This window comes from Vombatus ursinus, unplaced genomic scaffold, assembly GCF_900497805.2.
Source record: "Vombatus ursinus unplaced genomic scaffold, bare-nosed wombat genome assembly UNPS02009062.1, whole genome shotgun sequence".
Classification (NCBI taxonomy): Eukaryota; Metazoa; Chordata; class Mammalia; order Diprotodontia; family Vombatidae; genus Vombatus; species Vombatus ursinus.
This window is the reverse complement of record NW_020948840.1, coordinates 23,001,748-23,017,091: the sequence shown is the minus strand read 5'-3', so window position 1 is coordinate 23,017,091 and position 15,344 is coordinate 23,001,748. Positions and strand designations below refer to the sequence as shown.

Genomic DNA, 15,344 nt, shown 5'->3' with positions numbered 1-15,344 from the left:
GTTCTTTACCCATCATGTACCACCCTCCCTCTCTGAGCCTCAGTTTCTATGTCTGTAAAATAACAGTGTTGAAACATAGACTTAGAGTTGGAAGATACTCCAGAGGTCATCTAGTCCAATGTGTTCATTTTATAAATGAGGAGCTATCCTAAATAATGTAGGTAGCGAGTATCCAGGCTGGTATTCAAACTCAAAATCAGCATTCTCCTGCATCACAATGCCTGATGGTTAAGGTCCCTTCTGAGCTTTGGGGGATATTTAACAGGCAACCAAAGGCACCTGTGTTGGGGGATGGTGGAGATGACCCTAACCGCCCCCCACCAAGAGCTGAATTAGAGCCTGACCGGGGAATCAGAATAGGGGGCTGTAAGGCAGTAGGAGAAGAGCTACCGGGTGTGAGCCAAAGTGCTCTCAACTTGATCCCACAATGAGACCCTGAGCTTAGATTGGAGGCCTTGAAAAGTCTTCTACCATCTTAGTGAATTCCTGGCCAATGTTTCCACAGCTTATAAGGAGAAGATGAAAGAGCTCCCCCTAGTGTCCCTCTTCTGTTCCTGCTTCCTGGCTGATCCCCTGAATAAATCTTCCTATAAATATGATGGTAAGTGACAAGACCCTGATTCTGAAAGCAGATGGCCAAGGATCCTGGAATTCTTTGTACCCCTAAAATTCCCCCCAGTTTCATAGCACATTTCTATACCATAGTCTTCTTCCTTTCACAGATTACAATCAAATCCCAGTGACACACACATATAAACACAAATGTACATCATACACTTATATACACTTATATACATATGTCATATACTTATATACACCTATATACACACATGCACACATACATATCCACATACAGAGTGGAAAGAGCCCTGGACCTTGGATCAGATAACCCAAGTTCAAATCCTGTTTCTGATACTTATATCCTGGGTGACCTTGGACAAATTACTTAACTCCTCTGGGTCTCAGTTCCCCCACCTGCAAATTGAGGGCATTGGATGAGGTGGTATCTGAGGCCTCTTCTAGCTCTAGTTGAGTGTGAGAGTTTAGACAGCATGATGAAGACATAGATAGGTACCTACAGTATTAAGGAGTATTCAGGTAGCCCCAACAAAGCTGCCTTCCAAACTCTTTCAAAGAGAGGTGAATGGTAACAAATTCCTAAGAGACTGTCAGTTCCTAGACAATGAGTGATCTTCAGGGTTCCTGGGAGAGGGAGGAAAGAGTGGATATAGCTTAAAGAGAAAGAGAATGGATGAAGCAGCCCTCCTTAACTCGATAAGATTTTTCTAGCCACCTGAGGTTGGTGTGGGAGTTAAAAAGAAGGAGGAGGAGACAATGGGAAGAGAGAGTGGGAGGAAAAGCTGAGCCAAGGATGGGTGTGTAGATTAGTTGGTAAACAATAGGTGAATGAATGGGTGGGTGGAGAAAAATGTAGCAAGTGTTGACTTTGTCCTGGTGGACCAGAGTTTCTCTGATGGCCCACATCACAGAGAGTTTACATTTAAGAGGCTTAAAAAAGCAGCTGATGGGACTGAAACTGATGCTGCTATTTGTCATGATTTGGGATGCTTGGGTCCCATGCACATTTGATGACCAGGTGGCTCCTCTTTGGCAGGTTAAAACTTTTCCCGCATTTAAAGCATTCAACAAACATTTATTAAGCATTTGCTGTGTGCTAGCTGCTAGGGACAGATACAAGGACAAAACAAAATGTCCCTGCCCTTAAGGAGTTTATATCCTATTGATCACAATCTCTCCCAGCTCCCTAAGATCCACCAGACTGAGGGGTTAGGCTAGAAGCTTTGTACCCAGGCTTCTCGGGACTGACCAAAACTGAAGAGAAATATCTTAGGTCTTTATGTCTGTCCTCACCCCCCACCCCCCACCCCAGGACTCTAATATCCTTGTTCTTGCTTTATATATGTTTTGCATTTGCATATATGTATGTGCATATATGCATATACATATATTTACATGTATTATATCATATGTTGTGTTGTCTTCCATTGGAAAGTAAGTTATTTGAAGACATACATATAAAAATATATATGTGTAAGCATGCATATACACATACAAGTTGTCTCTCCTATTAGAAAGTGAGCTCTTTGAAAGCAGAGACTACTTTGTTTTCATCTTTGTATACCCAAAGTTTAGCACAGTGCCTGGCATATAGCAAGACCTTAATAAATGCTTATTGATTGATTAATTGATCACATATGCATTTTTAGAGGCGTTTTATGGGGAATCGACAGACAAGCAAAGGAAAAGCAGGTCTTCAACATGACTATATTGCTACAGAAATTACTCTTTGAAATCACTACAATAAACATCTATTGAATCTTAAGAGCACACATGCACAGACACACACACACACCATACACAACAATATGTTCAGGTGTGGCTGGGTCTTAGCATCTGACTACCATCTTCTCTGCTCCCTACAGCAGACACCGTGGCTCTGAACTGGTGTGTCATTTCTGACATGGAAGTCATAGAACTGAATAAGTGCACCTCGGGCCAGTCCTTTGAGGTCATCCTGAAGCCACCCTCCTTTGATGGGGTTCCTGAGTTCAATGCCTCACTGCCTCGGCGGCGAGACCCGTCATTGGAGGAGATCCAGAAGAAGTTAGAAGCTGCGGAAGAGAGGCGAAAGGTGAGTGTCATCTCTTGCATCCTCCCTCCAAAGAATAGAAAGTTAGGAGAAAGGTGGCATTTCTATGGCTGAGGCAGGAGCAGGAGAGAAGGGTTAGGTCATAAGATGGAAGATGAAAACAAAATAGAACACAGGCTAGAGAAGAGAGGAGAAGGAAACTGAGTCAATCAAAAAGATTTGACAAGGAAGGTAGAAGAGAGATATGAAGTGATGACACAAGGCTGTGTTTCAAGCAGAATCGATCTATGAACATTTTTCAGTCATGCCCAACTTTTTGTGACCCCATTTGGAGCTTTCTTGGCAAAGATGCTGGAATGGTTTTCCATTTCCTTCTCCAGCTCATTTTACAGATGAGGAAACTGAGGCAAATAGAATTACATGACTTGCCCAGGGTCACACAGCTAGTAAGTTTCTGAGACCATATTTGAACTCAGGAATATGAGTCTTCCTGACTCCAGACCTGGTACTCTATCTACTATAGTACCACCTAGCTGCCACTATGAATATTTATTGAGTACCTAGGGCTTAGGGGGGATACAGAGAAACATAAGCCATAGTCCCCACTCTAACAGCTTAGGATGTAATCAAAGAAAATATGTAGACAAGTAAAAAGTAACTATACAATATTTTTTAATAGTTATGTTCTCTAGGACAGAGTCTCCTAAAAGTCTAGTGTATTTTAAGCTATTAAAGCTAAAAATGCTTGAAATAGCTTAAAATTTGAGGTATTAAAGCTAAAATGGTTAAAATAGCCTGAAATGATTAAAATTTTAAATTATTAAAGCTTAAAATAAACTAAGACTTCTGGGTCACTCTACATGAGGCATATATATGTGTATGTGTGTATATATATATATATATAAAATCTCTATATATGTGTTTAGATAGATAGGTAACATTATTATTGATACAGTGCTTTTAAGTCTGCAAAACACCTTACATATATGATTTCATTTGAACTTCAAAACTACCCTGTGAATAAAGTACTATAGACATTATTGTTGCCATTATACAAACAAGGAAATTAAGGCTCAGAGATGTTAATTCACTTGCCCATGGTCAAATAGTTAGTGTCAGAAGCATGAGCTGAACTCAGATTTCTCTAAGAAGTCCAGCATTCTATTCACAACACCATTCTTCCTGTATTAATATAGACGAGTGACGAATGAATGATCAAGCTCAGTTGCTTTAGTCCTTGTTGTTGTTGTTCTGGACCTATGAACTCATCAGTGTGGAAACTCCCTTCACTGGTTCAGAATAGCCACTCACCTATAACTTATAGTCTTAGAGTTGCTTGGGGCACTGATGGGATAAGTGACTTGACCGGGTTTACCTGGTAATGTCAAAGGCAGCACCTAAACCTAGATCTTCCTGACTCCGAAGCTGGGTTCTAGTCACTCTACCATGCTTCCTCTCAATAGGGCCTTGTAGGAAACAACAAAGACTTGGGGAAAAATTCAACATATTAGAGAACATTGAAATGGTAAGTGAAAATAGAAAAACCAAAAAGTGCCCAAGAGCTCATGGGATGTGGAAACTGGACAAATTAAGGAAAATGAGGTAGAAGAGGAGGTGTGATGTGAAGTTCATGGTTGGTGGGAGGACCTAAGAAGTAAGCCTGGTTGTTCTGAATTTCAGTCAAAAGGGATGGTTCAATGTCAGGAAAAGGTATAGCATCAGCATACTGATTTTCATGGGCCGCCTCCCCTCATTGTGCCTCCCTAGTACCAAGAAGCTGAGCTCCTGAAACATTTAGCTGAGAAGCGAGAGCATGAGCGGGAGGTGATCCAGAAAGCTATCGAGGAAAATAACAACTTCATCAAGATGGCAAAGGAGAAACTGACACAGAAAATGGAATCCAACAAGGAGAACCGGGAAGCCCATCTTGCTGCCATGTTGGAACGTCTGCAAGAGAAGGTAAGTGGGTCCCAAGGCAAATTGTAGTGCCTTTGACACCAGCCTGCTTCTATGTATGGTGAGTAGCCATCCTACTGAGTGAGGGAGGAACCTGTTTTAGTTACTGGGCTTTTCTAAGCAAGTGGAATTCTTTGAGCATTCCATTGAAAGTATATTCCTATTTTAAATATATGTATATATGTATATATATATAGGTGTATATATGTATATATACATACATATATATATGCACACACATAGTTGTGTCTAATGGTAGCCATCTCTAGGATAGGGGGCGGGAGAAGGAAGAAAAAAAGGGGAATGATAACTTTATTATATAATTAAAAGGAATAGCAAGTTGTACATAATAGATTTGCAGTTTCATGCGCAATCATCTTTTTAAAAATTCTACTATGTTAGGGAAATGCTTGTTTTATTTCATAAATTAAAAATAACATAAAATTTAAAAAGAAAGTATATTCCTAAATAGATTAGAACATGTTGGGCATGTACAGGAAATATCCCCTTTCCCACTTAAATCTTCATGATTAGGGTGGGACGGAGATGTCATATTCTCAAGGTTTAGTTATGCAATAGATACTTATGAGGTCTTCAATCTCATCTCTAGCCCATAAATAACCAGATGGAATCAGTGACTTGAGTTGACTTGAGCTCTTGGCTTAAGTCCAAGGAATGATGATCTTAGGTGCCTATTGGTCAGGAAAAATATTTCTCTCAGAACTGGATGAAATAGGCTGAGGTAAGCACAGATTCTTACAATTTGTTGCCTTCAGTCAATAAAAGAAAGAGTTCCAAAAGCTGAGAAACCCAAGAGGTAGGAGGTAGGTCTCACGTGTCAATGGGGTCCAATAGATAGAGTACTCCATTGAGAAGGCTTTGATACCTGTCTTGCCTAGCACAATGTCCTTTATCTCCTGGAGCCTGATTTTCCTCATGTGAAAAATGGCAGGGTTGAAATAGATGATCCCTAAGGTCCCTTCCAGCTTGAAGACCCAATACAGCAGCCTATTCTACCTAAGAACATAATGGTCTCATTTCCCTGGTCTTAAGATTAGGGTAGCTGACCTTAGGGTAGCTCCCAGGAGACAGCTCCAGCTGTGTGTTTTATTTCTAGGAGCCGCCCGCTGCGCGGTGACTCCCGGGACCTGATCGGTGGCCTCGTCCCATGGTGAGCAGCGTGGCCCTCATTCCTCCCTACCTGACCCCTAAGTTACATTGCTACCCTTGGCTACAATAGCTAGAGTTTGTTTCTTCTCTGAAGGAAGCAAAATGCCAATGTTACTTAGGTCCCTGAGGAATCTGACGTTGTAGGATGTTAGCGTAGGCTCCAAACTTCATTTTATCAAGGTAATGAGGGTTCCAACCAAGGGTTATGTGGAAGACCTGGGTATTGTTCCAGGCTTTCAGCAGTATGATCTGGAATATGCCACCTGGAGAAAGAAATCAATGGGGAAGAAGGGAAGAGGCCTTCTCAAAGGATGTAGCAAAGGAATGGTTGGTGCTAGACTGTCTTTTGCCCGAGGAAAACAAGCCCAAAGCTGTCCTGTTGACCTGCTGCACCACTGATTGTGAAGAGGAGTTTTGGAAATGGAGGTTGTGAATGACTGGAAGCAGCATAGGACAGGTGGAGAAGGGCCAGATTTGAACTCAGAGGACCTGGTTTCAAATGCCTACTCTGCAATTTTCTCTCTATGTGACCTTGGGCAAGTCATTTAACCACTTTGGGGCTCAGTTTCTGCATCCATTTGGAAAGATGACTCCAGGTTGTAGTAGATGACTTCTGAAGTCCTTCATAGATCTGAATCTATGTCCCTAGAATCCTGTTATTCCAAGAATGACCTGGGACTCCAGATGGTGAAAGGAGTTATTTAGATATGGCAGTAGATTTGAGACCAAATAGCTAGAGATCTGTATAAAATGAGGTGACAGCTCTGGGGTGGGAGATTAGATTAGGAGGTCTGATGCTATCTTGAGTTCACAACAGACTAAAATAGGGGGAGGAAGAGAGGAAGCAGTTCAGCCCTGTTGACTCTATACCTCCCATTCCCCAATAAAAGGACGGTGAATGAATGAATGCATAGATATTGAATGAACATCATCTCCACTAACCTACACTGAGCCCTGTAGGCTCACACCAGGGGGTCTTTATATGGTTTCAGCGCTTCAGGATTTTGAAAATCTCTCTAGAAATAGATTTAGGTTTAGATTTATGTTAGGCCTTGAGAAAAGCTAATTCAGAGTGTCTCTGCTAAGTCCAAAGTGACACTTGGTCTACAGGGGAAAAAAAAGTGATTTTCGAGTTAATATTTTGATTGGTTTTGCTGAAATGCTTTTTTTTCTTTTTCTTTATTAGAAGTGTAACACAACACTTATGGAGTCTGTGCCAAAATCTCACAGGGCAAATGTTGTGAACATTGGCAAGGCATCTTGGGAGATGTGGCTTTCCTTCCCAAAATTCCTGCAGGAGAAGAAAGGGGATAGGGTTGAAATCTGCACAGACTATTCCTATCTAAGCCTTCCGGATCAGTTTGGAAGTGGGACTCTGTCCTCTAGTCCCTCTTAGATCCTCCCTCCCTTCATCCCTTGCCCTTGCCTCCTAGGTCTGGGTGGGAAGAGGGTTAAGCCATAGGGACCCTCAGCATCTTACTCTCCAGGTGGGCTAGACTCACAATTACAAGAACATATTTCTTCTAGAGGTAAGGTGATCACATGAATTTAGGCTTTAAGGTTTGGCTTGTTGGAAGAATAATTTTAAAATAAACATAATAAATGACTCACAAAATACCCCACCAAGTCAGAATGTGGGGTTCTAGCTTATATTCTGCTAAATATAAAATCTCCACAGAGCTATACCCCACCCTCCACACACACTGAGAACTCTAAAGGCATTTAAGATCATACTCAGCAAGAGATCTCCTTTTATCTAAATGAATCAAGCTTAACAAAGAATATATATATGTGGGTGGGAAACTGGCCAAGCTTTGGATACAAAGTTTGGGGTCCTGCTTCCCGTTAATGGAACACTGATCAGAAGTTAGTTTGAAACTGAAAATCACACTACTAACAATATTTGGGAGAACATATATATGTATATACATGTACATTTATACATACGCACATACATATGTGTATATGTATATGTCATATGTATATATGTATATGTACATGTATACACATATATGCATATGTAAAACATTCTAGATTGGTACTCTCTTTTTGAGGAGAGAAAAGTCCCCAAACTCTTGTGTCTACAAAAGTAAGAAATCAGCAGAAAGGCAATAGAACATGCCTAGAAGGGTAGGGAGTAGGGGAAATAGGAAGGAGAAAGAAAATACCCTTCAGGTGTTTTCCTTCCACTCAGGCTTTTGTGTGCCCCTCTGGTTACAATTGGCCCCTCTACTCATGGTGGATGATGACACTAGATTTCCCAGGGGGATCCCAGTCAGTCACAACTATGTTGTTGCCTTTCGTTAAATCTCCAATGCTTAGGACAGTGACTAGAACTTAGAAAGCATTTAATAAAGGCTTGTTGGAAAGACTGACTCCATTTGAACAGTCTCTGCCAGTCACCACTGCCACCTTAGCTCTTGCCCAAACCCCTCAAGTTTTGCATGATTCTGAGATCTCATACTGTCACATTCCAGATGTTGCACAATATTTTATCCATTTCCAGGGCAGCTAGGTGGTGCAGTGGATAGAGCACCAGCCCTGAAGTCAAGAGAACCTGAGTTCAAATCCAGCCTCAGACCAAACACTTGACACTTACTAGCTGTGTGACCCTGGGCAAAGTCACTTAACCCCAATTGCCTTAAAAAAAATATTTTATCCATTTCCTCCTGGTCTAAGAAGGGCGGGGAGAGTTGGGGGGCAGTGAGTGAAGGAAAGAGGGGAAACTATTTCACAAGATTCTTTGCCATTATTCACAACATTTACCAGATGAGATTTCAGCACCACCCACAACAACAGGTTGTTACATAGGGATGGCTTGTTGGGTGGGAAAGTGGAAAGGATGTATTTTAAAATGAAGGTGCTGTAAAAATAAAAACCATTAATATAAATAAGATGCTTTTTTTTAAGTGATTTTAGGCCATATGTAAGTTCTCATATGCTCTAGTGGGAATGACTAGAACCACTCCCTCACTTAAAGAATCCTCATATCTCTGTGGTAATTTGGGGTCTGAAGGAAATGCCATGGAATGACTATCTGACAGGCTTGCCCCAATTCAATTCCTTTTTTTTTCTTTAATATGCTTTGTTGATTCATTTTATTTTATACATCACAATCACTTCACAAATGTGCTCCCATAGTACTCTTAAGCAAAGTGTCTAATATAGTGACTGACTGGTCTTGCTAGGAGAGAAGAAGGAAATTGATTCCAACGTCAGTCCTCACCCCAGTTCAACTTTGCCCCTTCGAGACCAAACAGGGGTATCCCCAAACTAGCTAGCTAGCTACAACACTAGCTTAAGTCAGGAGTGTACTATACATCTACAGTACATATGCCAAAGAGGCCACTCAAGTCAATATTTATTAATCCCCTAAACCATGGTGCTACTTTGGTACCCCTATTTTTGAAAGATGAGACAGATCAACCTGAACTCCCACTCACAAGGCAGAGGTTGGCATGCAGTTAACAATCTTAGAAGAAAAAGGGGTCAGAATGTTGGCTCACTACTTTTAAATGGTTGGTAACCCCTGGCCTACATGCTTGGGTTGGGAACATCTAGGAGGCACTCAACTATTACAAATACTGATACCTCATTAACAATTCAGTGAGGGACTTAGTAGCATCCTTCTGTTAGTAGAATGAGTCCCATTGCTCACCACTCATTCAAAGCTCATCACACCCCCCACTTATTGATGGCAGTTTTTCCTCCAGTCCACAGCTCTTAATTATGAATTATAGGTATTATGCATTAACACAAATAAGTTTATATTGAAAAACACATAAACCTATGAACACATTCCCTACATACATGCAGATATACTTCTTCCATACTTGAAAAGCTCTCTGCTATCATCAGTGTGTCATTCTTATACTGACACAGATTAGAAGACCTCTATACTTTATCACACAATTTCATGAGTTCCAGCAGCCAAAAAAAATTCACACAAACACACACACCCAAAAGCCAGTCTTATAGTGATGAGCCTTTCCAAACTCATGGAATCGGGGCAGTTGGGTGGGGCAGTCAATAGAGCACCGGCCCTAGAGTCAGGAGGACCTGAGTTCAAATCTGGTCTCAGACCAGATACTTGACACTTACCAGCTGTATGACCCTGGGCAAGTCACTTAACCCCAATAGCCTTGCAAAAAAACAAAAACAAACTTATGGAATCCTGGTCTTCAGACACTAGAGGCCCACCTGTTACTGAGTGCATAGATTCTCCAGCCTGGTAGGACTTGTCAGAAATTATTTCCACTGGTATAGTCTTGGAGAACCCAAAGCCATCTCCACACTATGATGAAATATTGAAGGAAGATTCTAGTGTAGAACACATAACCTGAATATATAGACAAGGTGTCAGTCACTCAATAAACATTTATTAAGTACCTACTATGTGCAAGTCACCGTGCTAAGCACTGGGGCTACAAAGAAAGGTAAAACACGGTCCCTGCTCTCAAGCGAGAAAACAAACATGCAAGCAACTATGGCCAAACAAGCTATAGACAGGATGAATTTGAAATAATCAACAGAGGGAAGGCACACAAAGTATGCCCTTATTCCCCATGCATTCCCACAAATTCACCCTCATTATACCCAAAGGGTCTCCCAACAATACAGTTACACATTCACATACCTAACTACTTACATACGCATTAGATGTGTACATACATAGAGGTAGAAATGTTTCAAAGAATAAATGAATAAAAGGGTGAGAGATGGTGGAGCAGTCATGGTAGGTAGAAGAGTGATCAAAAGCAGACAGGAGGCATTATAATGTAATGAAAAGAGTATTGACTCTAGAATCAGAGGTGCTAGGTTCAAATCCTACCTCTGTGACCATAGACATACCTTAATGCCTCTGGAGGTTACTGGAGGTTACCTTATTTCTCTCATCTGTAGAATGAAGGTATCAGACTAGATGGCCTTCTAAGGTCAAGTTCAAAGTCCACAATCCTATGACCTAGGTTCAAATTCCACATCTGATGATTACTACCTTAATGCCAAGTCACTAAACCTCCCTGGGCCCTGGTTTTGTCATCTATAAAGTGAGAGGTTTGGACTACATGGACTCAAAGGCCCCTTCCTGATGATCTATAAGGTAGATGCTAGATGAGGAGACAGTAGATAAGTAGGTAGGTAATAGAGAAAATTTGATTATGGGAGAGCAAATGGATGATGATTTTACACTCAGATAATAATGATGATGATGATGATGATATCAGAATTTATATGGTGCTTTAAAGTTTACAAAATTATATATGTATATATATATAAAATCTCAAGGGGAGGGGAGGTAGATGGCACAATGGATAGAGCACCAGGCCTGGGGTCAGAAAGACTCATTTTCCTGAGTTCACATTTGGCCTCAGACACTGGACATGAGACCCTGGACAAGTCACTTAACCCTGTTTACCTCAGTTTCCTCATCTGTAAAATGAACTGGAGAAGGAAATGGCAAACCATTCCAGTATCTTTATCAAGAAAACCCCAAATGGGGTTGTGAATAGTTGGACAGGACTGAAACAACTGAATAAAAACAACAACAATATATAAAATCTTCTTTGATTTTTATAACAAGCCTGTGAGGTGTGTGCCATTATTATCTCCATTTTTACAGATGAGGAAACTGCTATGTACGTAAACCAAGATATGACTAGAAGACAGGGCAGAGGTAGCATGCCTGCTCCATGGGCTCACAAGGCCCCTGCTTGGATAGCAATTCAAATAAATGAGTTCAGCCAGTCTTACTGTAGAACCTGTCTCTGGTCTCACATTCTCTTACTCTTCAACCTTTAAAGAAGGAGCCACTTAACCCACTCTCTTCCCATCTTTCCTTTCCAGGACAAACATGCTGAAGAGGTTCGGAAAAACAAGGAGCTGAAAGAAGAGGCCTCCAGGTAAAGACCCTGAGGCAAGAAGGAATTTGGACCAGCAGCTCCAGCAGCAGCGGTGGCGGCTTTCCCAGAACTGGGGTTTTTGGGGGTGGGGGGGGGGTAGTGGCCTAGGGAAGTTTCCTCTGCTTTCTTTGTTTGTACATGTAAAGAGTTGACCAGTGAAGCCATCCTATTTGTTTCTGGGGAACAATGATGGGGTGGGAGAGGGGAGAGAAAGAGACTTGGAAAAGAGAAGGTCAGAGAGGGCCCCATGGGGCCCTCATAGCTATTACACCCAGAGAAGCTCAGAATTACATCCTCCACACTTTTTTTTTTCCATTTCTTTGCTGGGCATCAAGCATTGGACCACCAAGTCTTCAGGGTGGGTGGGTATGGGCAAAAAGGATGTTGGAAACGGGGGTAATAGAAGTTAGTGATGAAGTGGAAAGTACCTGGGTGGAGAGGAGTATGGAAGTATAACCTAAGATCCTCAAACCTTTACGCTGGCCAGAGGGAGGCATGCTCGGCAGGTATATTGTTTCCATCCTATAACAGATGGGATGACCCACTGTTTGTGTGGGCGCCATGACCCACGTACATGTGTGTTTTTACATTCATCTTTTGATCTTCATTACAAATGGAATATTTACTCCATGTCTCTGGTTCTTTTTTCCTGTCCCCAAAAGGCCCAACTGGCAAAATGTTGATGTTCAATGGTCCAGAATGGTTTGCAATGCTCCTTATCTTTGTCCTCAGCGGTGCTTTGGCCATGCAAGGAGGTGGAGGGTGGGGAGAGCAGGATAGACTCTTGCCAGTGTCATCATCCCATCTTTAGTAGCCATAAGAGTTTATATTATTATTGCATTATACTATGCATCTATGAAGTGATTTCACACCCATTGCCTCGCTGTCTCTTTACAACAACTCCATGAAGTCAGTGGGCCAAATGTTTTCCCCTTTTACAGATGAGGAAAATGAGGTTCAGATAGGTTGTGACATGCCCAAGGTCACACAGCTTAGAGGGAGCAGAGCTAGAAGTTGAATCCAGATCTTTGGACATTAAGTCCGGTCCTTCCCTTACTATATCTGCTGCCACTCCATAGAACTGGAAGATGAGCACATTTCTGGCCCCCCTCCTTGGCAGTGTCTCATTTATCATCTATGGTTGCTGAGGTTTCATGCTAGATAGATCAGGAGAGAGATGTCATCTTGCCTTCAGTGGATGAGCTGGTGTTTTAACATGGTTCCCAAGGTTCTCTGGAATCTGGGGCTAAGACTAAGAAGGCTCTTAGTAAGAAGAAATCCCATGTTAATTTGGGGTTAGGCTAATAGGGACAGCATAGGGAAGAAGGAAGGGAGCATTAACAGGAGACTGGAAGAGAATTCAGCTCGTTGGGCCCAGAGTAGAAAACCTGAAGCCAAAGGTGCGTTTTCAGTCTCTTTTCCTGATTTAGAAGGGTCAGGGGTTTTCTCTTTTAGGTCAGTAGTCCTCTGACTGAGAAAGAAGCCCTGGGGACCCTAGAAGGGAAGTTCATCCTTTGAGAACAGTAGGAGTCCCAGGCAGGAACTGGGGAAAAGGGCAGGATGAGTATGGTATCAGGGGTTCCCTCTCACTTGGGCAGATACTGTGTATTTTTGTATACAGCTTTGCAAATAAACCACCTTGGTACTATGTTCTTTCTCATCTCCCGTGCCCTGACTCAGCTTCCTTTCTGTAAGGGGGGGGGGGGGGGGCTGGCCACATTTATTAATATCAACTATATGCCTCACAGGAAAGGTGCAAGTATGAACAAAGACTTCCATGCTATAGCACCTAATAATTAGAAAACCTTGTATAAGTTTCCTGTGAGATCTTGAAACAGACTTGGTTTAGTCCTGGGGGCCTCCCTCCACTGAAAATCTTGAGATCCTATGCCCCTACTCATGGTTTCCTGTGGGAATACAAGAATCTAGTTTATGTTTTTCTAAGGGCTCTCAGCTCCTCTGTAAGCATTCAGGCTAACCAAGTTACTAAAATGGTTTAGGACAATAAGGGACCCCAAAAGGACTCATATCTGAGCCTTTAACAAAGCAATTGGGAAAATCCTTCCCAGTGAGCTCCATTTCCCTTCTCAGAGGTTTGTCTCATGGTCTCATAGTATGGTCTCAGACTCAACACCAATTAGTGAAATTGCTAATCTGAGTACATCCTGAGACTGAGCCCATATAGTGCCTCTCCCTAAGTATCTGATAGGTCAGCAAGGCTCCCTTACTCAGGTCCACAACTCTCCACGTGGTACCAGTCATCAGGTGAGTTCCCTTGTTCCCACCCACACTTAGCCTCACTCCTGAACTCTCTGCATAGCTCTGGCTGTCTGTTTTGGCAGGTGATCCTCTCCTGTGTAACATCTCTAGTCACTCACCTCCTACATGGTCTGCCAACCCAGAAGTTCCTTCTAGTCCTTCCTGTGCATTTACCCTCAGGCTTCCCATCTGTCTTATATGTGGGTGACTGGGGGTGGGGGGGGGGGAGTGGTGGGATGAGAAGGGCTGGCCCAACTCCTATCAGCACATGGTTGCTGCATCTGCTATGTAGAAGTGAGGACTGGCATGACATCAGTTTATGTTAAGACTCTAGAAAAAATGGCAGTCACAGAGTCTTATAACCTTGGAGTTGGAAGTCATCTTACTTAGTCCAACCCACACATGAACAAGAATCCCATTTATAATATATCCACCAATTAGTCATTCAATGACATTGAAGAGCTTCAATGACAAAGAGCTCACCATTTCCCAAGGCATCCCATCCTACTTTTAGAGAGGGCCAATAGCAGTTGTGGAAGTTTTCCCTCACAATGCACAGTGCAACTTCACCTGCTACTTCTAATCTTGCTCTCTGGGGCTGAGCAGAACTGCTCATCTCCCTTTCATATGACAGCCCTTCAAATACCTGAAGATAGTTACTGTGCCTTCCCTTATAATAAACATCCCCAGTTTCCTCAATTAAAAATAATAATAATAGCCAGCATTTAGATAGTGCTTTAAGGTTTGCAAAGCACTGTACATATGCCATCTCATTGGATCCTCATAACAACCCTGTGACATAGGTACTATTACTATCCCCATTTTACCAACAAGGAAACTGAGATTGAGAGGTTAATTGAACTGACCAGGGTAACACAGCTGGTAAGAGTGTGAGGCAGAATTTGTACTCAAGTCCTCCTGAGTCCAAGTGCAATGCTCTTTCTTACTCACTATGCCACTTAGCTGCTTAAGTGTCAATTGACCTTTATATGGTCCTTCATCATCCTAGTTTCTCTTCTCCGGATACTCTCCAGCCTACAAATGTCCTTTCCAAATAGCAGTGCCCAGAACTGAATACAATACTCCAGATGTGAGATGACTGGAGTAGAGTATACTAGAGCTATCACCTCCTTACTCCTAAAAGTTGTGGCTCTATTCATGCTGACCAGGATCCCGTAAACCTTCTTGGCATCTGTCTCACACTGTTGACTCACATTGAGCTTGTGGTCTACTAAAACCACCAGATTGTTTTTTTATACAAATTGCTGTCTAGCCCCAGTCCGCTACTGTATAGATAGGGAAACCTCTAAGAAGAGGAAGCAGAAATGGCTATCTATGCTCATGGAGTATTACATAGGAGGAGTAAATGTGCACATAGATAACAATGTATGATCAAAATTTTCCCTATGTTGATGTTCCCATTCCTCACTTAAAACACTCAAGACTGA

The 15,344-nt window shown here is 42.1% G+C and overlaps 1 protein-coding gene across 3 annotated transcripts; it reads left to right on the top strand.

Annotated features, from left to right (window-relative positions):
- Positions 1 to 510: 510 nt before the first annotated feature.
- Positions 511 to 11,641, top strand: STMN4 (stathmin 4). 3 transcript variants are annotated; one of them, XM_027850557.1, is made up of 4 exons: positions 511 to 601; positions 2,448 to 2,653; positions 4,379 to 4,570; positions 11,582 to 11,641. In XM_027850557.1, exons 1-4 carry the CDS (start codon positions 520 to 522, stop codon positions 11,639 to 11,641), a joined length of 540 nt encoding a protein of 179 aa, XP_027706358.1. In that variant the 5' UTR covers positions 511 to 519. The 3 variants fall into 3 exon arrangements, with proteins under 3 accessions (XP_027706358.1, XP_027706357.1, XP_027706359.1); XM_027850556.1 differs by having other exon boundaries at positions 2,445 to 2,653; XM_027850558.1 differs by lacking the exon at positions 11,582 to 11,641 and adding an exon at positions 5,685 to 5,705 and having other exon boundaries at positions 2,445 to 2,653.
- The last annotated feature ends 3,703 nt before the right edge of the window (positions 11,642 to 15,344 follow it).

Bases quoted from the DNA above. Each gene is read 5' to 3' on its own strand.
- STMN4 (XM_027850556.1), top strand. From the start codon at position 520: ATGAAAGAGCTCCCCCTAGTGTCCCTCTTCTGTTCCTGCTTCCTGGCT. The intron at 2,654-4,378 runs GTGAGTGTCATC...GTGCCTCCCTAG, and splicing joins CTGCGGAAGAGAGGCGAAAG to TACCAAGAAGCTGAGCTCCT. The intron at 4,571-11,581 runs GTAAGTGGGTCC...TTTCCTTTCCAG, and splicing joins TGGAACGTCTGCAAGAGAAG to GACAAACATGCTGAAGAGGT.